This window comes from Lissotriton vulgaris, chromosome 6, assembly GCF_964263255.1.
Source record: "Lissotriton vulgaris chromosome 6, aLisVul1.2, whole genome shotgun sequence".
In the NCBI taxonomy this organism is placed as follows: Eukaryota; Metazoa; Chordata; class Amphibia; order Caudata; family Salamandridae; genus Lissotriton; species Lissotriton vulgaris.
In genome coordinates, this window is record NC_141694.1 from 1,900,826,561 (window position 1) to 1,900,853,141 (window position 26,581).

Genomic DNA, 26,581 nt, shown 5'->3' on the forward strand with positions numbered 1-26,581 from the left:
AGTACAGGGGGAGAGGCCTCCGGTGAGGACCGTCTCCAGCAATCGTACAGACAAGTAACTTCCCCTCCACAAATGGACACCACACAAGGATGCGATCTGCACACTTTATATAGGATTCTTGAGGCAAGGTTATCAACGATACAGTGGGGGCAGGACACGAGGATCCTCCCAATTCTAGTCTCTGTAGGGTAAGGGGTAGCGGGACAGTCTTGGTACCGGTCCGGTAGGTCTGAAAGGTCGGGCTGCGGCAGCGCCAGCAGGCTAGGATGATGGTTCTCGGTAAGGAGGGCCGCGGCAGCGCCAGCAGGCTACGATGATGACTCCTTTGCAGAGGGGCCGCGGCAGCGCCAGCAGGCAAAAGCGATGGTTCACAAGGATGGGCCGCGGCAGCGCCAGCAGGTCCAGAAGAAGATGCACGTTGCAGAGGGCCGCGGCAGCGCCAGCAGGCTTTGGAGATGGTTCACAAGGCAAGGCTGCGGCAGCGCCAGCAGTCCGTCAGGGATGAGTTCTTCAAGGTGTCTCTCGACTCCAGGATACAACTGCCTTCCTGCTCTGGAGCTGCCCCAGTTATAGGTCTGGCCTCCTTTGATGTCCGGACCCTCGCGCTTGGAGGTCGGGAGGTCCGGGATGAGGGAGTCCAGACACCCAGCAGGGGGGTGGAGCCAGCGCCCGGGGAGACCGGGGGCGATCGGCACCTGGCGGGGGAGAGCCATCGACACTCCTCTCTCCCATTGACCTGCCAAGTGGTCTCTTCACCTCCTGGGTGGATGGTGGTGCCTCGATGTCGGGGCCTGGCCAGGCCCAGGGTTGGGGTCGAGCTGAGGCCACGTAGCCTCGTGGTGCAGTGTCCAAGATGGCGGCTGGGCCGGGGCAATGGTGCTGACGGGGGCCCGGGACAGCCGATGCTGGGATGTTCGGGAGCAGGCGTCCCGTTGGGGACGGGTTGCGGGTTGCTTCTGTGGGTTGCCGGGGTGGTTCTTCTGGGGACACCGGGAGAGCCGGCGTTCGGGCCTTATCATGCGGGGAGGGAGCGACCCTTTCACGAGGCCTGTCCAACAGACATGTTGTGCCTTGATGCTATCTTACTCGGCCACTGGGCTAGGAGCCGCCCGAACAGGTTTGGCCGGAGGCAGTGGAGGCAGCTCGGTCAGGTCATGGGGAAGTCAGCTGAGGTGGACGTGTCCTTTCAGATCAAATTCGGCTTGGATCAATTGACTATGTAAGGGCAACCCACAAGATGGATGCCGCTCACAAAATGGAACCCGAGGGTTCAACACAGGAAGTGCGATTTAGGGGTGTTCGCGTCACTCAATCGTGACGCAAATGCACAGGCATAATGACCTGATCATTACCGGTCTGCCGATACCAAATTCGGCATGGCATGATGATATTTTCTGACACGGGTGTTGGGCTTCTGCATATTATATAGCAGGGTCCAAACTTTTCAGAACCACAGGCCCCCCCTCACCTCAGAGAACAAAGGATTTTGGGGTATAAATATTGGGACCCTGATCCCAAGAAATTAGATCACTTTTGGACTATAAGAAGAAACCTTTACTAAGGAGAGGAACCTGAAGAAACTGAGGAGAGACTATTCCCAAGCTGAAGTGCTGCTTGGGAGATTGGCCTGCAGTGGTTTCCTTACTGCCAAAGGAAGGAGAAAGGAACTTTGTGTACTTTGCTTTCAACTTGTGAAGGATCTCCAAGGGCTTGGAAAAGAGCTTGCCTCCTGCTGAAGTCTCAGGCACAGCAGACTTCACCCCTAGCTCCCCAGAGTTCTTGTGGAAGTGCCTGCTGCTGTTTTGGGCCTTCTGAGGAACTGAGTGTCACAAGGAGCTGGAAGCGCGACTAAACTAAGCCAAAGCGTTTCGCTGTCGCTGCTGCTGCCGTCGCACTTCAGAACAATTGTGTCGCCGCTAGAGTTGTCGCACTGCACCGCATCGAGAGAAGCGTCTCGCAATGAAGAGGAATCGTGTTGCCGTCGCTGCTGCTGCCGTCGCATCGTGGATGTCGGTGCTGTAGATGTCTCACTGCACCGCATCGCATCGAGAGAGGAGTCTCGCAACGAGGAAGAAGAGTGTCGCCATCGCTGTTGCCTGCAGTCGCACTTCTGAACAAGGGTATCACCGCTGGAACTGTCGCATTGCACCACATCGAGGAAAGCGCCTTGCATCCTCCGAGAAACGCGCCACCGTCGGAGCTGCTGCCGTCGCATTTCTGAACAATGATGTCGCCACTGTAGTTGCCGCATCGTGCAGAAGCTTCACGCAATCGTGGGAGAAGAGTGTCGCAGCTGAAGCTGTTGCCGTCGCACTTCTGAGCAAGACTGTCGATGCTGCAACCCACGCATCGAACCGAGAACTTCTCGCATCCCCGGAGAAGCGTGCCGCATCTGGAAGATCTTCACGTCTTCATTTCTATGCACTTGAACTTTGCCGCATTCCCATTGCTTCAACATTGCTTGTCGTGGAAGCGCAACGCATCGTAAGGTACATTGACGCAAAGTGTCACATCTTAAGAACTGAGCTGAACTAAGCTAAAACTACCATCTTAAAGTAATAGTACTGTGTATTTTTGTTGTTTATGGTCTTGTGAAAAATCTATATAAAGTATACTTCTTTTTTATATAAAACCTTGTGAGGTGTCCATCTGTAGTGTTGTCACTGGGTGTTAGACCTGGCACCATTGGCGTGGGTCTCCCTTCCATTTTTGCTGTTGCCTCATTTATTTATGCTGGTGTTAGATGCTTTGGGCACTGTGCCACTGCTGTCCAGTGCCACAGTGCAAGTGCTCCCTACTGTAAATTGATGTATTGATAAGTGGTTCCATGATTGGATGTTTGGGTTACTTGTCAGACCCTCTTACAGTGCACTGAGTGTGCCCAGGGCGTGTAAATCCAAATGCTGCTAGTGGGCTTGCAGCACTGGTTGTGCCACCCACAGAAGCGGCCTTTTAAAATGTGTCTAAGGTCTGCCATTGCAGAGCCTGCGTGCAGTCTGGTACTGTCATGCTGACTGGGCAATTGCAACCACTTGCCAGTCCCTAAACCTTCCCTTTTCTTCATATGAGTCACCCCTATGGTAGGCCCAAGGGCCGGGTGCATTGTAAGTATAAGGTAGGACAAGCCCTGATGTGTGTGGCATGTCCTAATAGTGAATTACAGCCATTTTTGTTTTTCACTATTGCAAGGCTACCTGTTCTCCCTAGGCCAGAATGGGCTGTTAGAATTATTACATTTTATAATCCTAACCGACTCAGGCAACATGGTAGAAATTCTAGTTTAGTATGCATGGATTCAGAATAATATAATACATCTTTTAGTGAAGTTTATTTTAATAATCTGTGTTTGCAAATACCACTTTTAGAAAGTAGGTATTTGCTTGCCTATCCTTTCAAGCCTGCCTCTGCTAGGATGTGTATTTCTTTGTCTGGGTTTGTGAGTGACAGGGCTGGGGGATTCCAGGAGACAGGCTAGGGCAGCCCGGTGGTGAATAGAGAGATCTGCATCTAGATAGGAGGGAGGAGTTGCAACTGGGACCTGATAGGGCTGGGCCTTCCCTCTACAATGCTGGCTCCATCCCCTGTGGTGCGTCTGATGTCTCTGCCCTGCACACTGAAAGAAGAGAAGGAAGAATGTCAACAAAGTGCTCCAGGACCGTACTTGCCTTCCACAATGCTGGTTCCACTTCCTGTGGGGCATCTGGTGGTTCTGCCCTGCACTGCGAAAGGAAAGGAGAAGACTGATAAACAAAGTGCTTTAGAACTGGTTTGGACTGGGCACAGGCCTCTCTCCCTCAGTGAACAAAGTATTTTGGGGTATAAATATTGGGACCCTGATCCCATGAAATTAGATCACTTCTGGACTTACAAGACAAAACCTATGCTGAGATGAGGAACCTGAGGAGAGACTATTCCCAAGCTGAAGTGCTGCTTGGGGGATTGGCCTGCAGTGGTTGACTGTGTCATAATCCTACTCGATCTCCGGCAGTCACTGTATGCCGGTGTATGCGGAAGAAGGCGGAACTACACTACCCAGACTCCTGCGGGGCACACAATGCGTGTGCCGTCACCTCCGCAGCCGCGTTATCATGGCGGCGCCCAGAGGAGAGTTTGCCGATGATTTTTCCTTGGAACCTGGATGCTGGCGGTCCCTGGCTAGCGGCTCTGTTCGGAATTGGTTTAAAGGCGGTAAGGGTGCACCTGCACCAACCCTGATACCGCATTCTATTGAGTTCTTTGACTCGGTGAATCGGGTCCGCTCTGAGGTTCGGAAGAGTGGAATTGCCCGACTTGTTGTTCTTCCGAGTCCAGACCACATCCTCTGTTGGAGGAGACCTAGTTTCCTAAGGTCTCATTGCAGAGTGGAACCGGGTCAGGACTCTGTGTGTTTTTGAAGCGTCTCTGTTGGAGGAGATAAGACTCTAGATCTCGTGCAGGGAGGCTGAATTGCTTTCCGTATAGCAAAGAGGCATTTGCTGTACGAGGTGTTCCAGTGAAAACAATTCACACTGGGATTTGGCCATTCTATTTGTTTTTCTCATATTCAGACGAACTGTGACTTCAGTTAATACAAGCTCTTCATGCTGATGTGATTACAACTGGAGTGTTCCTGCTATGAGAATTATATAGTGGTTCTTGGGATACAAGATTTCAGAATTCCTTTGTTTTGTTCTTACAGGAGAGAGAATGAGGGGGTCAGTACACATGAAGTGTTGAGGTTAAGCTTCGCACCACAGCCATTATGGTATGTGTTCATTCGTTATAGTTCTCTTGAAGAGTGACAGAAATACTAAGCTGTTAGGGTAACATAGTATTCTTTGACTGTTGTGTGTTGCTCGTTTAGTGTGTGTAGCGGCCTCTCTACTGCCCTTTCCTCTCTTCTATGGTTGGAGCTTCAAGTATTTTTCTTTTCAGGTGAGGGGAGAAGATAGGGTATGAAATCTAGGTGCCTGTTGTGTAAAACATATCGTTGAACTGTACTTACCTTGGTGTTATTCTTTTGTCTCCCACAAGATCTCCCTCCCCGCTGTCCCCTTCCCTTCCCGCGCCCCTCGCTTGATTCCCTCTAAGTCTGTGTTGTAACACGAGCCAGATTTGGGGCAATCTAGAGGTGGGCTTCTTAAACTACATCTGCACCATCCTGAGGATCGACCGGTGGAGCCTGACAGACTGACTGCCAAAGAGAGGAGAAAGAACTTTGTGGACTTTACTTTCAACTTGTGCAAAAAATCTCCAAGGGCTTGGAAGAGAGCTTGCCCCGGGACCGAAGCCCCGGGACCAGTGGACTTCACCAGCCTTTGTGAATTTCTGCTGGAAACGCTGTTTTAGTGGCTACAGAGGCAATGAGCTGTGACCGATTCTCACGACCGGCCCGGTGTCCTGTAGGCACTGCCTCAAGCAACGTCTGCCTCGAACAACGCAAGCTCTGAGCTCACTGACTCTGTCTTTACGCCGTCACCGAGCCGTTGCCTGCACCACGACTAGAAGGACACAAGGACGTGCAACGCCTCACTACACCGATTCGTACTGGTCTGATCGACGCGGTCACTGTTGCTGACTCTGAGTCCTGTGACGCACCGGAGTTGGTCAACCGCCTTGCACGCTTCGCGACGCACTGCCTGACTCGCACAGCTGTCTGGACTGATCAACGTCAGCTTCCGAACTCCGGCTCAGTCGCCGCACCGCAAGCTGGAAGCACCGCAATGAAGCACCGTCTCACCCTGCAAGGCACACTTTGGATCCACTGACTCCGTCAACGGGCCGCTGCCTGCACTGCATCGAGGGACAACTCGTCCTGCAGCGCGTTCTTTTCTGCACCTCGACGAACACAGGAATCGGCTCCCACGTCCGTGCCGGCTGCATCAAGTAAAAGGTACAGCGTCTGAGTTTGTCGACATTTGAGTGGGCCCGGACCGCCGCGGTCCGCTGGATTTCTTAGACTCTGTGTTCTTTCAGCAACACTGTAGCCAGACAAGGCTATTGAGAACAGAACTTTGAATTAAGCCTTTTCAACCAGAACTATTGAAATCTAATAGTACTGTGGATTCTTATTGTCGTTTATTGGTCTTATATAAAATATACTTATTTTTGATATACTACCTTGTGTGGTTCCATTTGTAGTGTTGTCACTGGGTTACTGTATGTGGTCACAAATGCTTAACTTACAAACACCTCTGAGATAAAGCCTTGCTGCCCGTGCCAATCTACCAAGGAGGTGAGCAGGGGTTATTTTAGGAGTGTAATCCCCTTATCCTGACTAGAGGAGAGGGTCCCTATTTGTCACAAGTACCTACCTATGCCAACTAGAGACCCCCAATTCTAACACTGGGTTACTGTATGTGGTCACAAATCCTTTACACACTGCCACTGAGATAAGCCTTTCTGCTTGTGGCGAGCTACCAAGGGGGTGAGCAGGGGTTATTTTAGGAGTGTACCCCCTTACCCTGACTAGAGGCAAGGGTTCCTATTTGTCTCAAGTACCTACCTGTGCCAACTAGAGACCCCCAAATCTAACACCCAGCAGCACAGAGCCCTGTCAAAGCCTCAAATGAACTGTTCTACCTCACCAATCCATGGGTATAAGCACATATACCCTGGACGGGAATACCCTTCAATGCCTAAGCAGCCTCCTCACTTACATGTGTGCACTTGTACAACAGAAAAGCCTTGAAGCATAAATCAAAAAAGCAGACTATCATAGAATCTGACTTCTTAGAGATCACGAAAGGCCTGGCGCACATCCTAGAAAGGGCACGTTTGATAGTTTCAGAGAAGTGAGAAACAACACACTCCCCGTGGCGTGAAGTGGTATCTGGGGCTGTACTAACAAAGAGACATGACTTAAAGCAATGAACATTGTAGAAAATGTGCTACTTAAAGTACGTTACTTAAGGAAATGCGTAAACATGAATAAATGTTAAATACTGTTACCCTACAAACAATGGAAATTACATTACATTATTGAAGCAAACTAAACAATAAGCCATATAAAAAGTAGGAAATTCAGTTGTGGCTTAAGCAGCAACAGCCTTGTATATTGCAAAATACAAGAGCATTTCAACACGGCTTCCTCCAAAGGCACAACGACAAATACATTTTATTCAGTACAAGAAAACAACACCGTGAAATGAATCCTATTCCAAATATTTGAAAGAAAAGGTAAAACACCGAAGAGAAACTTGCATGGAAGAAACTCGTTCATGCAATTTTAAAGCTTAACAACTTTGAAATGGATGTCATCACGCACTCTCCCAATCGCTGTGTATGGGCATCGGAGGTGCAGATGAAAGTACTCTGGTACCAGAACCATGCTTTGACAGCACTGACCTATCCTAGTTTCACTTGCTGTACAACATCCTGCCTTCTAGTGGGTGGGCCCAGAATGTTATTGTAAAAAAGAAAATATGTTTTTTGGGGCTTCAACCACCTCTTGCCACACATTCCAGTATCACGCAGGTGGCCCTTGTGGGGCTCCTAGAGTGATGTGAGAGCAGTGTTCCCACCTTTAGTTCCTCAGCTATCCTCTCCACCTCTTGCCACACATGCCAGTATCACGCAGGTGGCCCTTGTGGGGCTCCTAGACTGATGTGAGAGCAGTGTTCCCACCTTTAGTTCCTCAGTTATCCTCTCCACCTCTTGCCACACATGCCAGTATCACGCAGGTGGCCCTTGTGGGGCTCCTAGAGTGATGTGAGAGCAGTGTTTTCACCTTTAGTTCCTCAGCTATCCTCTCCACCTCTTGCCACACACGCCAGTATCACGCAGGTGGCCCTTGTGGGGCTCCTAGAGTGATGTGAGAGCAGTGTTTTCACCTTTAGTTCCTCGGCTATCCTCTCCACCTCTTGCCACACATGCCAGTATCACGCAGGTGGCCCTTGTGGGGCTCCTAGAGTGATGTGAGAGCAGTGTTCCCACCTTTAGTTCCTCAGCTATCCTCTCCACCTCTTGCCACACATGCCAGTATCACGCAGGTGGCCCTTGTGGGGCTCCTAGAGTGATGTGAGAGCAGTGTTCTCACCTTTAGTTCCTCAGCTATCCTCTCCACCTCTTGCCACACATGCCAGTATAACGCAGGTGGCCCTTGCGGGGCTCCTAGAGTGATGTGAGAGCAGTGTTCCCACCTTTAGTTCCTCGGTTATCCTCTCCACCTCTTGCCACACATGCCAGTATCACGCAGGTGGCCCTTGTGGGGCTCCTAGAGTGATGTGAGAGCAGTGTTCTCACCTTTAGTTCCTCGGCTATCCTCTCCACCTCTTGCCACACATGCCAGTATCACGCAGGTGGCCCTTGCGGGGCTCCTAGAGTAATGTGAGAGCAGTGTTCTCACCTTTAGTTCCTCGGCTATCCTCTCCACCTCTTGCCACACATGCCAGTATCACGCAGGTGGTCCTTGTGGGGCTCCTAGAGTGATGTGAGAGCAGTGTTCTCACCTTTAGTTCCTCGGCTATCCTCTCCACCTCTTGCCACACATGCCAGTATCACGCAGGTGGCCCTTGTGGGGCTCCTAGAGTGATGTGAGAGCAGTGTTCCCACCTTTAGTTCCTCGGTTATCCTCTCCACCTCTTGCCACACATGCCAGTATCACGCAGGTGGCCCTCGTGGGGCTCCTAGAGTGATGTGAGAGCAGTGTTCTCACCTTTAGTTCCTCGGCTATCCTCTCCACCTCTTGCCACACATGCCAGTATCACGCAGGTGGCCCTTGCGGGGCTCCTAGAGTGATGTGAGAGCAGTGTTCTCACCTTTAGTTCCTCGGCTATCCTCTCCACCTCTTGCCACACATGCCAGTATCACGCAGGTGGTCCTTGTGGGGCTCCTAGAGTGATGTGAGAGCAGTGTTCTCACCTTTAGTTCCTCGGCTATCCTCTCCACCTCTTGCCACACATGCCAGTATCACGCAGGTGGCCCTTGTGGGGCTCTTAGAGTGATGTGAGAGCAGTGTTCCCACCTTTAGTTCCTCAGCTATCCTCTCCACCTCTTGCCACACATGCCAGTATCACGCAGGTGGCCCTTGTGGGGCTCCTAGAGTGATGTGAGAGCAGTGTTCCCACCTTTAGGTTCTCAGCTATCCTCTCCACCTCTTGCCACACATGCCAGTATCACGCAGGTGGCCCTTGTGGGGCTCCTAGAGTGATGTGAGAGCAGTGTTCCCACCTTTAGTTCCTCAGCTATCCTCTCCACCTCTTGCCACACATGCCAGTATCACGCAGGTGGCCCTTGTGGGGCTCCTAGAGTGATGTGAGAGCAGTGTTCCCACCTTTAGTTCCTCAGCTATCCTCTCCACCTCTTGCCACACATGCCAGTATCACGCAGGTGGCCCTTGTGGGGCTCCTAGAGTGATGTGAGAGCAGTGTTCCCACCTTTAGTTCCTCAGTTATCCTCTCCACCTCTTGCCACACATGCCAGTATCACGCAGGTGGCCCTTGTGGGGCTCCTAGAGTGATGTGAGAGCAGTGTTCCCACTTTTAGTTCCTCAGCTATCCTCTCCACCTCTTGCCACACATGCCAGTATCACGCAGGTGGCCCTTGTGGGGCTCCTAGAGTGATGTGAGAGCAGTGTTCCCACCTTTAGTTCCTCAGCTATCCTCTCCACCTCTTGCCACACACGCCAGTATCACGCAGGTGGCCCTTGTGGGGCTCCTAGAGTGATGTGAGAGCAGTGTTTTCACCTTTAGTTCCTCAGCTATCCTCTCCACCTCTTGCCACACACGCCAGTATCACGCAGGTGGCCCTTGTGGGGTTCCTAGAGTGATGTGAGAGCAGTGTTCCCACCTTTAGTTCCTCAGCTATCCTCTCCACCTCTAGCCACACATGCCAGTATCACGCAGGTGGCCCTTGTGGGGCTCCTAGAGTGATGTGAGAGCAGTGTTCTCACCTTTAGTTCCTCAGCTATCCTCTCCACCTCTTGCCACACATTCCAGTATCACGCAGGTGGCCCTTGCGGGGCTCCTAGAGTGATGTGAGAGCAGTGTTCCCACCTTTAGTTCCTCAGCTATCCTCTCCACCTCTTGCCACACACGCCAGTATCACGCAGGTGGCCCTTGGGCTCCTAGAGTGATGTGAGAGCAGTGTTCCCACCTTTAGTTCCTCAGCTATCCTCTCCACCTCTTGCCACACATGCCAGTATCACGCAGGTGGTCCTTGTGGGGCTCCTAGAGTGATGTGAGAGCAGTGTTCCCACCTTTAGTTCCTCAGCTATCCTCTCCACCTCTTGCCACACATGCCAGTATCACGCAGGTGGCCCTTGCGGGGCTCCTAGAGTGATGTGAGAGCAGTGTTCCCACCTTTAGTTCCTCAGTTATCCTCTCCACCTCTTGCCACACATGCCAGTATCACGCAGGTGGCCCTTGCGGGGCTCCTAGAGTGACGTGAGAGCAGTGTTCCCACCTTTAGTTCCTCAGTTATCCTCTCCACCTCTTGCCACACACGCCAGTATCACGCAGGTGGCCCTTGCGGGGCTCCTAGAGTGATGTGAGAGCAGTGTTCCCACCTTTATCTCCTCGGCTATCCTCTCCACATCTTGCCACACATGCCGGTATCACGCAGGTGGCACTTGTGGGGCTCCTAGAGTGATGTGAGAGCAGTGTTCCCACCTTTAGTTCCTCAGCTATCCTCTCCACCTCTTGCCACACATGCCAGTATCACGCAGGTGGCCCTGTGGGGCTCCTAGAGTGATGTGAGAGCAGTGTTCCCACCTTTAGTTCCTCGGCTATCCTCTCCACCTCTTGCCACACATGCCAGTATCACGCAGGTGGCCCTTGTGGGGCTCCTAGAGTGATGTGAGAGCAGTGTTCCCACCTTTAGTTCCTTGGTTATCCTCTCCACCTCTTGCCACACATGCCAGTATCACGCAGGTGGCCCTTGCGGGGCTCCTAGAGTGATGTGAGAGCAGTGTTCCCACCTTTAGGTCCTCAGTTGTCCTCTCCACCTCTTGCCACACACGCCAGTATCACGCAGGTGGCTCTTGCAGGGCTCCTAGAGTGATGTGAGAGCAGTGTTCCCACCTTTAGTTCCTCAGTTATCCTCTCCACATCTTGCCACACATGCCAGTATCACGCAGGTGGCCCTTGTGGGGCTCCTAGAGTGATGTGAGAGCAGTGTTCCCACCTTTAGTTCCTCAGTTATCCTCTCCACCTCTTGCCACACATGCCAGTATCACGCAGGTGGCCCTTGTGGGGCTCCTAGAGTGATGTGAGAGCAGTGTTCCCACCTTTAGTTCCTCAGCTATCCTCTCCACCTCTTGCCACACATGCCAGTATCACGCAGGTGGCCCTTGTGGGGCTCCTAGAGTGATGTGAGAGCAGTGTTCCCACCTTTAGTTCCTTGGTTATCCTCTCCACCTCTTGCCACACATGCCAGTATCACGCAGGTGGCCCTTGTGGGGCTCCTAGAGTGATGTGAGAGCAGTGTTCCCACCTTTAGTTCCTCAGCTATCCTCTCCACCTCTTGCCACACATGCCAGTATCACGCAGGTGGCCCTTGCGGGGTTCCTAGAGTGATGTGAGAGCAGTGTTCCCACCTTTAGTTCCTCAGCTATCCTCTCCACCTCTTGCCACACATGCCAGTATCACGCAGGTGGCCCTTGCGGGGCTCCTAGAGTGATGTGAGAGCAGTGTTCCCACCTTTAGTTCCTCAGCTATCCTCTCCACCTCTTGCCACACATGCCAGTATCACACAGGTGGCCCTTGCGGGGCTCCTAGAGTGATATGAGAGCAGTGTTCCCACTTTTAGTTCCTCAGCTATCCTCTCCACCTCTTGCCACACATGCCAGTATCACGCAGGTGGCCCTTGTGGGGCTCCTAGAGTGATGTGAGAGCAGTGTTCCCACCTTTAGTTCCTCAGCTATCCTCTCCACCTCTTGCCACACACGCCAGTATCACGCAGGTGGCCCTTGTGGGGCTCCTAGAGTGATGTGAGAGCAGTGTTTTCACCTTTAGTTCCTCAGCTATCCTCTCCACCTCTTGCCACACACGCCAGTATCACGCAGGTGGCCCTTGTGGGGTTCCTAGAGTGATGTGAGAGCAGTGTTCCCACCTTTAGTTCCTCAGCTATCCTCTCCACCTCTAGCCACACATGCCAGTATCACGCAGGTGGCCCTTGTGGGGCTCCTAGAGTGATGTGAGAGCAGTGTTCTCACCTTTAGTTCCTCAGCTATCCTCTCCACCTCTTGCCACACATTCCAGTATCACGCAGGTGGCCCTTGCGGGGCTCCTAGAGTGATGTGAGAGCAGTGTTCCCACCTTTAGTTCCTCAGCTATCCTCTCCACCTCTTGCCACACATGCCAGTATCACGCAGGTGGCCCTTGCGGGGCTCCTAGAGTGATGTGAGAGCAGTGTTCCCACCTTTAGTTCCTCAGCTATCCTCTCCACCTCTTGCCACACATGCCAGTATCACGCAGGTGGCCCTTGTGGGGCTCCTAGAGTGATGTGAGAGCAGTGTTTTCACCTTTAGTTCCTCAGCTATCCTCTCCACCTCTTGCCACACACGCCAGTATCACGCAGGTGGCCCTTCGGCTCCTAGAGTGATGTGAGAGCAGTGTTCCCACCTTTAGTTCCTCAGCTATCCTCTCCACCTCTTGCCACACACGCCAGTATCACGCAGGTGGCCCTTGTGGGGCTCCTAGAGTGATGTGAGAGCAGTGTTCCCACCTTTAGTTCCTCAGCTATCCTCTCCACCTCTTGCCACACACGCCAGTATCACGCAGGTGGCCCTTGTGGGGCTCCTAGAGTGATGTGAGAGCAGTGTTTTCACCTTTAGTTCCTCAGCTATCCTCTCCACCTCTTGCCACACACGCCAGTATCACGCAGGTGGCCCTTGTGGGGTTCCTAGAGTGATGTGAGAGCAGTGTTCCCACCTTTAGTTCCTCAGCTATCCTCTCCACCTCTAGCCACACATGCCAGTATCACGCAGGTGGCCCTTGTGGGGCTCCTAGAGTGATGTGAGAGCAGTGTTCTCACCTTTAGTTCCTCAGCTATCCTCTCCACCTCTTGCCACACATTCCAGTATCACGCAGGTGGCCCTTGCGGGGCTCCTAGAGTGATGTGAGAGCAGTGTTCCCACCTTTAGTTCCTCAGCTATCCTCTCCACCTCTTGCCACACATGCCAGTATCACGCAGGTGGCCCTTGCGGGGCTCCTAGAGTGATGTGAGAGCAGTGTTCCCACCTTTAGTTCCTCAGCTATCCTCTCCACCTCTTGCCACACATGCCAGTATCACACAGGTGGCCCTTGTGGGGCTCCTAGAGTGATGTGAGAGCAGTGTTTTCACCTTTAGTTCCTCAGCTATCCTCTCCACCTCTTGCCACACACGCCAGTATCACGCAGGTGGCCCTTGGGCTCCTAGAGTGATGTGAGAGCAGTGTTCCCACCTTTAGTTCCTCAGCTATCCTCTCCACCTCTTGCCACACATGCCAGTATCACGCAGGTGGTCCTTGTGGGGCTCCTAGAGTGATGTGAGAGCAGTGTTCCCACCTTTAGTTCCTCAGCTATCCTCTCCACCTCTTGCCACACATGCCAGTATCACGCAGGTGGCCCTTGCGGGGCTCCTAGAGTGATGTGAGAGCAGTGTTCCCACCTTTAGTTCCTCAGCTATCCTCTCCACCTCTTGCCACACATGCCAGTATCACACAGGTGGCCCTTGTGGGGCTCCTAGAGTGATGTGAGAGCAGTGTTTTCACCTTTAGTTCCTCAGCTATCCTCTCCACCTCTTGCCACACACGCCAGTATCACGCAGGTGGCCCTTGGGCTCCTAGAGTGATGTGAGAGCAGTGTTCCCACCTTTAGTTCCTCAGCTATCCTCTCCACCTCTTGCCACACATGCCAGTATCACGCAGGTGGTCCTTGTGGGGCTCCTAGAGTGATGTGAGAGCAGTGTTCCCACCTTTAGTTCCTCAGCTATCCTCTCCACCTCTTGCCACACATGCCAGTATCACGCAGGTGGCCCTTGCGGGGCTCCTAGAGTGACGTGAGAGCAGTGTTCCCACCTTTAGTTCCTCGGCTATCCTCTCCACATCTTGCCACACATGCCGGTATCACGCAGGTGGCACTTGTGGGGCTCCTAGAGTGATGTGAGAGCAGTGTTCCCACCTTTAGTTCCTCAGCTATCCTCTCCACCTCTTGCCACACATGCCAGTATCACGCAGGTGGCCCTGTGGGGCTCCTAGAGTGATGTGAGAGCAGTGTTCCCACCTTTAGTTCCTCGGCTATCCTCTCCACCTCTTGCCACACATGCCAGTATCACGCAGGTGGCCCTTGTGGGGCTCCTAGAGTGATGTGAGAGCAGTGTTCCCACCTTTAGTTCCTTGGTTATCCTCTCCACCTCTTGCCACACATGCCAGTATCACGCAGGTGGCCCTTGCGGGGCTCCTAGAGTGATGTGAGAGCAGTGTTCCCACCTTTAGGTCCTCAGTTGTCCTCTCCACCTCTTGCCACACACGCCAGTATCACGCAGGTGGCTCTTGCAGGGCTCCTAGAGTGATGTGAGAGCAGTGTTCCCACCTTTAGTTCCTCAGTTATCCTCTCCACATCTTGCCACACACGCCAGTATCACGCAGGTGGCCCTTGCGGGGCTCCTAGAGTGATTTGAGAGCAGTGTTCCCACCTTTAGTTCCTCAGTTATCCTCTCCACATCTTGCCACACATGCCAGTATCACGCAGGTGGCCCTTGTGGGGCTCCTAGAGTGATGTGAGAGCAGTGTTCCCACCTTTAGTTCCTCAGCTATCCTCTCCACCTCTTGCCACACATGCCAGTATCACGCAGGTGGCCCTTGTGGGGCTCCTAGAGTGATGTGAGAGCAGTGTTCCCACCTTTAGTTCCTCGGTTATCCTCTCCACCTCTTGCCACACATGCCAGTATCACGAAGGTGGCCCTTGTGGGGCTCCTAGAGTGATGTGAGAGCAGTGTTCCCACCTTTAGTTCCTCAGCTATCCTCTCCACCTCTTGCCACACATGCCAGTATCACGCAGGTGGCCCTTGCGGGGCTCCTAGAGTGATGTGAGAGCAGTGTTCCCACCTTTAGTTCCTCAGCTATCCTCTCCACCTCTTGCCACACATGCCAGTATCACGCAGGTGGCCCTTGCGGGGCTCCTAGAGTGATGTGAGAGCAGTGTTCCCACCTTTAGGTCCTCAGTTGTCCTCTCCACCTCTTGCCACACACGCCAGTATCACGCAGGTGGCTCTTGCAGGGCTCCTAGAGTGATGTGAGAGCAGTGTTCCCACCTTTAGTTCCTCAGTTATCCTCTCCACATCTTGCCACACACGCCAGTATCACGCAGGTGGCCCTTGCGGGGCTCCTAGAGTGATTTGAGAGCAGTGTTCCCACCTTTAGTTCCTCAGTTATCCTCTCCACATCTTGCCACACATGCCAGTATCACGCAGGTGGCCCTTGTGGGGCTCCTAGAGTGATGTGAGAGCAGTGTTCCCACCTTTAGTTCCTCAGCTATCCTCTCCACCTCTTGCCACACATGCCAGTATCACGCAGGTGGCCCTTGTGGGGCTCCTAGAGTGATGTGAGAGCAGTGTTCCCACCTTTAGTTCCTCGGTTATCCTCTCCACCTCTTGCCACACATGCCAGTATCACGAAGGTGGCCCTTGTGGGGCTCCTAGAGTGATGTGAGAGCAGTGTTCCCACCTTTAGTTCCTCAGCTATCCTCTCCACCTCTTGCCACACATGCCAGTATCACGCAGGTGGCCCTTGCGGGGCTCCTAGAGTGATGTGAGAGCAGTGTTCCCACCTTTAGTTCCTCAGCTATCCTCTCCACCTCTTGCCACACATGCCAGTATCACGCAGGTGGCCCTTGCGGGGCTCCTAGAGTGATGTGAGAGCAGTGTTCCCACCTTTAGTTCCTCAGCTATCCTCTCCACCTCTTGCCACACATGCCAGTATCACACAGGTGGCCCTTGCGGGGCTCCTAGAGTGATATGAGAGCAGTGTTCCCACCTTTAGTTCCTCAGCTATCCTCTCCACCTCTTGCCACACATGCCAGTATCACGCAGGTGGCCCTTGCGGGGCTCCTAGAGTGATGTGAGAGCAGTGTTCCCACCTTTAGTTCCTCAGCTATCCTCTCCACCTCTTGCCACACATGCCAGTATCACGCAGGTGGCCCTTGCGGGGCTCCTAGAGTGATGTGAGAGCAGTGTTCCCACCTTTAGTTCCTCAGCTATCCTCTCCACCTCTTGCCACACACGCCAGTATCACGCAGGTGGTCCTTGTGGGGCTCCTAGAGTGATGTGAGAGCAGTGTTCCCACCTTTAGTTCCTCAGTTATCCTCTCCACATCTTGCCATTTGTTGCTGTGGGTCTCGAGGTCGGGCAGTGAGTGAAGTGGTGTTAAAGATGGCCCTGTTTGTTCCAAGCTTGTGGATCTCTTACCTCTGAGACCAGTTATAGCAAGGGTCAACTACAAGCAGAATCTGGAGCCCCTAAAAACCCCTAAGTGACGTCCATAGCTGGCACCAGTACCAACTGGAAGGTTGACTGGCCTGGGGAGAAGCAGCATCCACCAGGCGGGGGGGGGTCAGGAAGGGTGGCTGCCCATGGAGGTCTTCGGCTCATAGAGACCTCCAACCTGCCTCTTCACAGGGAGAGCTATCTCTAGTTACTTACAGGACATGAGGGAGACCAGTCACCCAACACCAGTTAGGATTCCCCTATCAATAGGGGTCCCCTGAAGACCCCACTTTCTTCTTTCCCTCAGGAGGGCGAGTGGTTCTGACTTCCAGGAGGCCTAAGCTGCCGGCAGCATCTGGAGTTGAAGAACAGACTGTTGTGAATGAGAGGAGGTTGTGAGTGTCACAGGTTGTGATGTGTGTGGTCTGTTGTGTCTCCTACAGGTTAATGCGTTGCTCCCTCACCGGCTCCTGCTGTGAAGATATCGCCTCAGCGCTGCTCGTAAACAGGTCTCTAGAGGAGCTGGACCTGACCAGTAACGAGCTGGAGGACCCTCGAGTGAGACACCTCTTTGAGGGGCTGAGACATCCAGACTGCGGCCTCCAGAAGCTCCGGTAGGTGTCAGAGTCTGAGCCCCCAGAGTCTCAGCCTTCAGACCTCTGTCCCTTCCAATGTAGACTGAACATAATGCAATATTTAATAACTGCCCGTTGCAGGCACACAACCCGCAGCCCAACTTGTAACTTGTTCAGCTGTCTGCCCCTCACTCGGTTTCACAGCACAGGAGACTCCCTCCAGTGCACTCCGCTGGAGCAGTTTAAGTGTTGGTACCACCGTCCAGGGACGGCTGTCTTTTGACACAAAGTAGGGGAACTGGTATTCTCAAATTTAAAAAGGATGGGCACGTCGTTCTCCTCAGATCCCTCCCACCTCTGCCACTGGTTGGCACACACTGATCACACGTCCTGAGCACCGAGACCCCTGAGAGGCTGAGGCCAGCAGACCGATTCAGAAAAGGGGGTGGTGATGGACGGAGCATCTGAACCAATCAAACACTCACATCCAGTCAAAAGATTTGAGTTTAATCCATCACCGTTCTTTAGCCCACTCTTCCACCCCAGGTCAGACATGGCTATATGCAAATCAGTCTGACCCTGTGCCTCATGGGAACAGTCCGATTCAGAAAAGGGTGTGGTGATGGACAGAGTATCTGAATTAAGCAGAACACTCCTACCCAGTCAACAGATCAGGGCTTGATCCATCACCGTTTTTTAGCTCACTGCACCATCCCAGCTCAGAACCTGGCTACATGCAAATTAGTCTGTCCCTGGCCCAGTGCATCATGGGAACATGACCTGCCTGTCTGTCCACACTAAGGCACTGACCACAATTCTGAGGACCACCCCCGATGGAAGAGTAAGAGCAGCGGCCGCCCATCTGGAAAGACGTTCAGGACTAGAATTGAGTTAGAACAGTATGTTTATCAAATATGATGGGGCGTATTCATGAGAGGCTTGCATCGCCCTGCACCATGCAAAGTGGCGCATGCGCGATGCAAAGCTCTGAGCCAGATTCATGACGCAAGGGAAGGCCACGTTGAGAGTCTGTGAGTAGCTTCATAAATCTTGAGTTACGCGATGCAGTGCAAATCTCTACGTTTCGGTACGCTGCCCTGAGAAGGCGTTTCATGGGCATTGTGGGGGGGGGGGGGGGGGGGGGGGGGTTCCCACACAACTCCCATAAATGTTGACGCATTCCCGATGTACAAGAGCTTGTAAACCGGGGAATGTGCCAAAAAGATTCTTCTCTGTAGAGGAGGCAGAACAAGTAAAAGAAATTGTATTTCTCCTCGTTTCTTCCTCTTTCTATGAGTTTTGCATTCTGCAGCACACAAGGAAAGAGGCATATGCCTCTCAGAGGGGGTTTGTGCAGGAAGGTTTCCCTTCCTGCAGAAAAGTAAACTTGTCTGCAATGCAGGCACCCTTGCACCATGGTGAAAGGGGGCCTGCGTTGGCGCTAGGCTGCCAAAGGGCACCAGCGCAGGGAAAGGACAGGAATGCGCCATGTTGCCTTAAATACAGCGCATTCCTGCCCTTTCCTTGAGGTGCAGCACGGGCAGAAAGGGGACTTGTTGTGCAGCGTTGTCATTTTTTCATAAATACGGCCCTATGTGGATATGTTTTGATTTTACACGCTACCACTGACACACTGTCTGTGGCAACTCTGTGGATCTACTTTGAACATATGTTGAGCATAATATGAAGGAACTGTAAAGATGTATGTGCTGCGGAACATAAATATGAAATATATCTGAAACTGGATGTATAGTTAGGGAATGAAAGATATACATAGCAATGTACAAGTGTAATTTACATTAAGAAAAGTAGCCAGTCTAGTCCCTGTATCAGAGGAATGTTGATGAGTGAAGTAACTGAGGCCAGTCGCGAGTCCTGCGCATCAGCGCGGTTGTCTCGATGGCGCAGGATTTCCAGATGGAGCAGCGAAGGAGTGCTTGGTGCTGGCTTTGTCCCACAGGGAGAAGACCCTGACAGTTGAAGCTTCTTGACTAATTCTTTCTACCAGACTTTAGAGTGAGGGGAGGCCAAGGGTGGTCAACAGCAGAGCAGCTTGACACCGTAGGGAAGGAATTATTATTTTTGTATCTGGAGCCCTCGCCCATGATTCGTGGCACGCTTCGTCACCAGGTCCAATCCACATGCAAGGCGGGAATCGGCATGGGTGGCTTCAACTTTCGTGAGCTCTCCGCTATCATTCATAGGCCAGGGGACCCAGAACATAGAAGGATAAAAATATCTACTAATTCATCCAAATCTAAGTTTATTATGAGTCTTATTATAAGATTGAATGAATGAACAAATGAATGAGTGAGATTTATAAAGCTCAGAGCTACTCAGAAGAGTATCCCACACTAAGAATAAATGAATTAATTAATAGATTATTGAGGTTTGTGAGGACCATGAAGTTCATGAAGTCCTTGAGGTTCGTGAGGTTTGTGAGGACTGTGAGGTTTGTACGCTTCGTAAGGTCCATGTGATCCGTGAGGTCCATGGATCTGACACTGTCTCACACCCTATTCTAATTCAACGCCTTCAGGAGATAGGCACACACGGCCCTGCCTTACACTGGCTTATCGACTTTCTGAAAGATAGAACTCAAACCATCCCTCTGTCTAAGATGGTGGTCCTGAACAAGGGAGTTCCTCAGGGCTCTGCCTTAAACCCAACTCTTTTCAATATTTTGTCCGCCCCCCCCTTGCTCGGTTTGTTAAATCCTACGGCTTCGAGATACTCTCCTATGCTGATGATGCCCAGCTCGTCGTCTCTCTCGAGGAGGACAGTGAGGATGTTAAACAGCGATTCATCTCCTGTATGAGGGACCTCGCCACCTGGATCTCCTCAAATTGTTTACAACTGAATGGAGACAAGACTGAGATACTACTCCTTGGAAAAGCTCATCTCTATTGGGCTGAGGATTGGTTGACGATGGAGCTTGGCCCTGCCCCACTCCTAGAAGCACGGTGAGGAACTTGGGCGTCCTCTTTGACAACAAGCTATCGAGGAAGGACCATGTGACCTCCACATGTGGTATGTGTTTCGAGACAATGTGCCTCCTTAAGAGGATTTTCCAGTGGCTGCCACTGAACTCACGCAAACCCCTCGTCCAGGCCCTGATTATAAGCCGCCCTGACTATGGAAATGTGCTCGTAGTAGCATCAAATGCATCTCACCATGCTAAGCTGCAGGTGGTTCAAAATACAGCAACCCAATTGGTTAATAAACGGCCCCGGGAACCCCCTCCGTCCCTGTGCTTAGAGCCTGTCATAGGCTCCCTATAAAACAGAGGGTAATTTTCAAACTTCTCTGCTTGACACACAATGCTCTGGCAGGTAAGAGGCCCAAATATTTACAGACAAATTGATATCTTATTGCCAAAATAGAAACCTTAGATAAAAAAATCATCTCCTTATCTGCCCTCAACGCATCCGCACATCTTAATACGGAGGACGGGCGTTCTCTCACTTGGCTCCGTACCACTGGAAGAAACTCCCCTCAGCCATTAGGACTTGTTCTCATTTTGCTGGCTTCAAGAAAATGCTTAAAACTTGGCTGTTTTAAATCGCAGCTCCTGACTCTCTGCTATCTCAGCCCGAGATGTCCCTTTCGGGGCGATATGTGCGCTATAACAAATTCCTACTAACATAACATATGGTCTATGATGTCTATGAGGTTCTTGAGGTCTGTGAGGTCGGTGAGGTTTGTGAGGTCTGTGGAGTTCATGGTGTCCTTGAGGTTTGTGAAGTCCTTGAGGTCTGTAAAGTCCTTGAGGTCTGTAAAGTCCTTGAGGTTTGTGAAGTCCTTGAGGTCTGTGAAGTCCTTGAGGTCTGTGAAGTCCTTGAGTTTTGTGAGGTCTGTGAGGTTCGTGAGGTCTGTGAGGTTTTTAAGGTTTGTGAGGTCTGTGAGGTTCATGATGTCCTTGAGGTTTGTGAGGTTCTTGAGGTCCATGAAGTCTCTGAGGTTCTTGATGTTCGTGATGTCCTTGAGGTTTGTGAGCTCTGTGAGGTTTTTAAGGTCTGTGAGGTCGGTGAGGTTTGTGAGGTCTGTGAGGTTCATGGTGTCCTTGAGGTTTGTGAAGTCCTTGAGGTCTGTGAAGTCCTTAAGGTTTGTGAAGTCCTTGAGGTCTGTGAAGTCCTTGAGGTCTGTGAAGTCCTTGAGGTCTGTGAAGACCTTGAGGTCTGTGAAGTCCTTGAGGTCTGTGAAGTCCTTGAGGTCTGTGAAGTCCTTGAGGTCTGTGAAGTCCTTGAGGTTCATGAGGTCTGTGAGGTCTGTGAGGTCGGTGAGGTTTGTGAGGTCTGTGAGGTTCATGGTGTCCTTAAGGTTTGTGAAGTCCTTGAGGTCTGTGAAGTCCTTAAGGTTTGTGAAGTCCTTGAGGTCTGTGAAGTCCTTGAGGTCTGTGAAGTCCTTGAGGTTCATGAGGTTTGTGAGGTCTGTGAGGTTCGTGAGGTCCGTAAGGTTTTTAAGGTTTGTGAGGTTTTTGAGGTTCATGATGTCCTTGAGGTTTGTGAGGTTCTTGAGGTCCATGAAGTCTGTGAGGTTATTGATGTTCGTGATGTCCTTGAGGTTTGTGAGGTCTGTTAGGTTTTTAAGGTTTGTGAGGTCTGTGAGGTTTGTGAGGTCTGTGAGGTTTGAGTCCGTGAGGTTCTAGCAGTCTTCTCCACCTTTGGTTCCCCTCCCTGGTTGAATCCACTCCCCTTGGATGCCATTACTGGGCTTGCTCCAGTTTCTCTCTTCTCCCTTGCTGCAGTTTCTCTCTTCTCCCTTGCTGCACTTTCTCTTTTCTCCCTTGCTGTGGCTTCTCTCTTCTCCCTTGCTGTAGTTTCTCTCTTTCTGTTGCTGCACTTTCTCTTTTCTCCCTTGCTGTGGCTTCTCTCTTCTCCCTTGCTGCACTTTCTCTTTTCTCCCTTGCTGTGGTTTCTCTCTTCTCCCTTGCTGTAGTTTCTCTCTTTCTGTTGCTGCACTTTCTCTTTTCTCCCTTGTTGTGGCTTCTCTCTTCTCCCTTGCTGCAGTTTCTCTCTTCTCCATTGCTGCACTTTCTCTTTTCTCCCTTGCTCTGGCTTCTCTCTTCTCCCTTGCTGTAGTTTCTCTCTTTCTGTTGCTGCACTTTCTCTTTTCTCCCTTGCTGTGGCTTCTCTCTTCTCCCTTGCTGCACTTTCTCTTTTCTCCCTTGCTGTGGTTTCTCTCTTCTCCCTTGCTGTAGTTTCTCTCTTTCTGTTGCTGCACTTTCTCTTTTCTCCCTTGCTGTGGCTTCTCTCTTCTCCCTTGCTGCAGTTTCTCTCTTCTCCCTTGCTACAGTTTCTCGATGCTCCCTTGCTGCAGGTTCTCTCTTCTCCCTTGCTTCAGTTTCTCTCTTCAAACCTTGCTGTGGTTTCTCTCTTCTCCCTTGCTGCGGTTTGTCTCTTCTCCCTTGCTGTGGTTTCTCTCTTCTCCCTTGCTGCGGTTTGTGTCTTCTCCCTTGCTGCGTTTTCTCTCTTCTCCCTTGCTGCGTTTTCTCTCTTCTCCCTTGCTGCGGTTTGTCTCTTCTCCCTTGCTGCAGTTTCTCTCTTCTCCCTTGCTTCAGTTTCTCTCTTCTTTCTTGCTGCGGTTTGTCTCTTCTTTCTTGCTGTGGTTTCTCTCTTCTCCCTTGCTGCAGGTTCTCTCTTCTCCCTTGCTGCGGTTTGTCTCTTCTCCCTTGCTGCGGTTTGTCTCTTCTCCCTTGCTGTGGTTTCTCTCTTCTCCCTTGCTGCGGTTTGTCTCTTCTCCCTTGCTGCGGTTTGTCTCTTCTCCCTTGCTGCGGTTTGTCTCTTCTCCCTTGCTGCGGTTTGTCTCTTCTCCCTTGCTGCGGTTTCTCTCTTCTCCCTTGCTGCGGTTTCTCTATGCTCCCTTGCTGTAGTTTCTCTCTTCTCCCTTGCTGCGGTTTGTGTCTTCTCCCTTGCTGTGGTTTCTCTTTTCTCCCTTGCTGTAGTTTCTCTCTACTCCCTTGCTGCAGTTTCCCTCTTCTCCCTTGCTGCAGTTTCTCTCTTCTCCCTTGCTGCGGTTTCTCTCTTCTCTCTTGCTGTGGTTTCTCTTTTCTCCCTTGCTGTAGTTTCTCTCTACTCCCTTGCTGCAGTTTCCCTCTTCTCCCTTGCTGCAGTTTACCTCTTCTCCCTTGCTGCAGTTTCTCTCTACTCCCTTGCTGTAGTTTCTCTCTTCTCTCTTGCTGTGGTTTCTCTTTTCTCCCTTGCTGTAGTTTCTCTCTACTCCCTTGCTGCAGTTTCCCTCTTCTCCCTTGCTGCAGTTTCCCTCTTCTCCCTTGCTGCAGTTTCTCTATGCTCCCTTGCTGTAGTTTCTCTCTTCTATCTTGCTGCGGTTTCTCTATGCTCCCTTGCTGTAGTTTCTCTCTACTCCCTTGCTGTAGTTTCTCTCTTCTCCCTTGCTGCAGTTTCCCTCTTCTCCCTTGCTGCAGTTTCCCTCTTCTCCCTTGCTGCAGTTTCTCTATGCTCCCTTGCTGTAGTTTCTCTCTTCTCCCTTGCTGCGGTTTGTCTCTTCTCCCTTGCTGCGGTTTCTCTCTTCTCCCTTGCTGCGGTTTCTCTATGCTCCCTTGCTGTAGTTTCTCTCTTCTCCCTTGCTGCGGTTTGTCTCTTCTCCCTTGCTGTGGTTTCTCTTTTCTCCCTTGCTGTAGTTTCTCTCTACTCCCTTGCTGCAGTTTCCCTCTTCTCCCTTGCTGCAGTTTCTCTCTTCTCCCTTGCTGCGGTTTCTCTCTTCTCTCTTGCTGTGGTTTCTCTTTTCTCCCTTGCTGTAGTTTCTCTCTACTCTCTTGCTGCAGTTTCCCTCTTCTCCCTTGCTGCAGTTTCCCTCTTCTCCCTTGCTGCAGTTTCTCTCTACTCCCTTGCTGTAGTTTCTCTCTACTCCCTTGCTGCAGTTTCCCTCTTCTCCCTTGCTGCAGTTTCCCTCTTCTCCCTTGCTGCAGTTTCTCTATGCTCCCTTGCTGTAGTTTCTCTCTTCTCTCTTGCTGCGGTTTCTCTATGCTCCCTTGCTGTAGTTTCTCTCTACTCCCTTGCTGTAGTTTCTCTCTTCTCCCTTGCTGCAGTTTCCCTCTTCTCCCTTGCTGCAGTTTCCCTCTTCTCCCTTGCTGCAGTTTCTCTATGCTCCCTTGCTGTAGTTTCTCTCTTCTCTCTTGCTGCGGTTTCTCTATGCTCCCTTGCTGTAGTTTTTCTCTTCTCCCTTGCTGTAGTTTCTCTCTACTCCCTTGCTGCAGTGACTCTACTGTATCAATACAACCTGTAAAGAAGCCTTAAAGTATTGGACATTAACCTGATGCTGATCTGCTGTGATTGTGTTTCATTGAGTGTGTGGCCTCATCTCTGACTGCTTGATTAGAGTAATGTGGACAATGACAGCTCAGAGCTGTAGAGTGGACTCACTGTAGGAATCTGAGGTCTTCATGTGCACTTCAGGGGCTTTTCAACATATATTTGTGGAAGCTTTGACTGTTGACAGTCTCAAGCTCCGTAGCTAATTATACAGGGCATAAAGAATTGTCAGTACCAAACCTAAGTGATATTATTCACATAGCGGGGCTTACTTTCTGGCGAGGGATCTGGGCAAAAGAGGAAACAAAATGTACTGAAGACCTAATAATGGATTACTTGGCACTCAACCTCAGTAGGAAGATACCATGGCTAGAACATATACACAACTAAGGTAACTTTCGAGAAATAGAACCCTGCGCCTATTTTGGAGCACAGTAAAAGCGCCTTGAAGCTCGAATATATCACTGCCAGGGAGTGTGTGAGTGTGTGAGCATGGATGATGCTGGCAGCAAGCAAAGCGTCATCGCCTACTGTGAACGCCTCATCATGAAGGGAATAGAAATATATTTAATTCTGGTCAGAAACACACAACATAGATTTTATCTAACTAGATTGAGGCTCGGCACTTGACACTATCAAATAGCATTCCCTATAACTGGAAAAGGGTCCCATAAACTACCATTCTGCCCATGTGATGGAAAATCCTTACAGTCTACGATGCATTCTATACTCTTTTGTAATTTTTATAGTGATATCGGGAAATCAGTTTTAAAACCACTTTTTATATCGAACATGCTTTTTTATTACGAACATGCATTTAACTTTATAAGTAGTTTGGATAACCAAAACATTATAAACTCAGTAACCACTTTTATACTAAGGGCTACTAGGAGAAGAAGAGATCTCTCACATCTGGATGCTCTAACATATGAAAACTTGCTTGAGTGAAACACGAAATACCCCATTAAGATGTTGTACACTATGTATTCTTTTTATGATATAGGCTGTGTTTGCACTTTACGATGAAAGCTGCTTTGCACTTTGCACTTTAAGAGATGCTTATTATTTAATCTTAAATCATGCTACAGTTTGCACATTACCATGACGTATTGCTTGACCTTGAAACACCGTTGTTCTTGTTTTTATCTTTTCAAATTGTTTTATTGGAATAATGCAAAAATGTAATATTTTAAGATGAAAAAGATAATTTGTTTTTTATTGATTGATTAGTATGCTTTTATGGTTGTCTATCTTGCACCGCATGAAGCTGTTTTGACTTTGACTGTTGCAACCTGTGGCACGCAGGGCTCAGGCAGCTTCTTTCTCCTCAGCCCACAGGCCTCATTACTTGATGGCCGGGACTCTCTCCAGTAGGATGGACTCTCTCTCTTCTCAAACAAACCAGGTCAGAGCTGCACCATTATGAGATGAACAAGTCACTATAGAACATTATTGCTAAATAAAGCGCCGAATGAAGTATTTTCCTCTTTATTTTTTCATTCATAAAAGGCAACAGCCGAAGCGTTTTGTCCGATAACATAGGTCTTCTTCAGGGCATCATCGGTCTGAGGCGACAACCGGACGATGGGTTGTGACCTTGTAAGTGAATTATTTTAAGCAGGAGTAGATATCTGACATCTAATCTTTGCGTGGAATAAGTGATCCAAAGTGAGATCTAGAGCGATATTTTGGCGTAATCCAATATCCAATAGTTGAAGTCCGAGATGACTCAATGTCACCCAGAGTGTACATCCTGGTGGATAAGGCAGTCATACCATTATCAACTGCTGCTAGAGCCCTTTTTTAGATTAGTCCTCTCAAGTTTGCGCAGACTCTCATCAGCCTCCTGCTGTGAGGCTTCCCTCACTTTGTACTATATTGCATAAAAGAATCCCTTTTGACGTGGTTTTCAAGGACCTAGTAAAAAGGACTGTAGTCCCATGTCATCAGAAAGAAGGGGCAAGTGTTATTATTTTTTTTCTTTTGTCCTCATATCACCAAAGACATTAACAGGTTTGACAAGCCGACTTTTCAATTTCTGCTGGGCGTTCTTCGGCTCACTGCATCCGTCAAGGCCTACCAGGCCTTCCTCACGTATTTGAGGACTGGGGTACTCATAGGACTTGTGGGCTGGACCTATGTTAGTCTATTAATCGTTGATCAGCCGCAGTCGCCGACCCCAACTTATCAATGGAAGCCAGATACTAGGTGGGCTACCCTCCCTACTGTCTTGTTCTAAACGTGCCATGTTGAGGGCGGCTTTAAGCCAGTCTTCCCTCCCCGGAGTAATTTTAGCCTTCCATCTAATGCAAATCTCTCTCCTCGCCAGAAGCATTAAGTGTAACAGCAAGC

At 50.7% G+C, this 26,581-nt stretch overlaps 1 protein-coding gene across 5 annotated transcripts in view; it reads left to right on the forward strand.

Moving 5' to 3' along the window:
• LOC147709845 (ribonuclease inhibitor-like) overlaps positions 1-26,581 on the forward strand; it is a 322,498-nt gene that overhangs the window by 82,007 nt on the left and 213,910 nt on the right. For all 5 annotated transcript variants that reach the window (XM_086928289.1, XM_086928290.1, XM_086928292.1 and 2 more), the window contains exon 5: positions 16,827-16,997. In XM_086928289.1, coding sequence (XP_086784415.1) covers positions 16,827-16,997 — 171 coding nt within the window. The remainder of the gene's footprint in view (positions 1-16,826; positions 16,998-26,581) is intronic.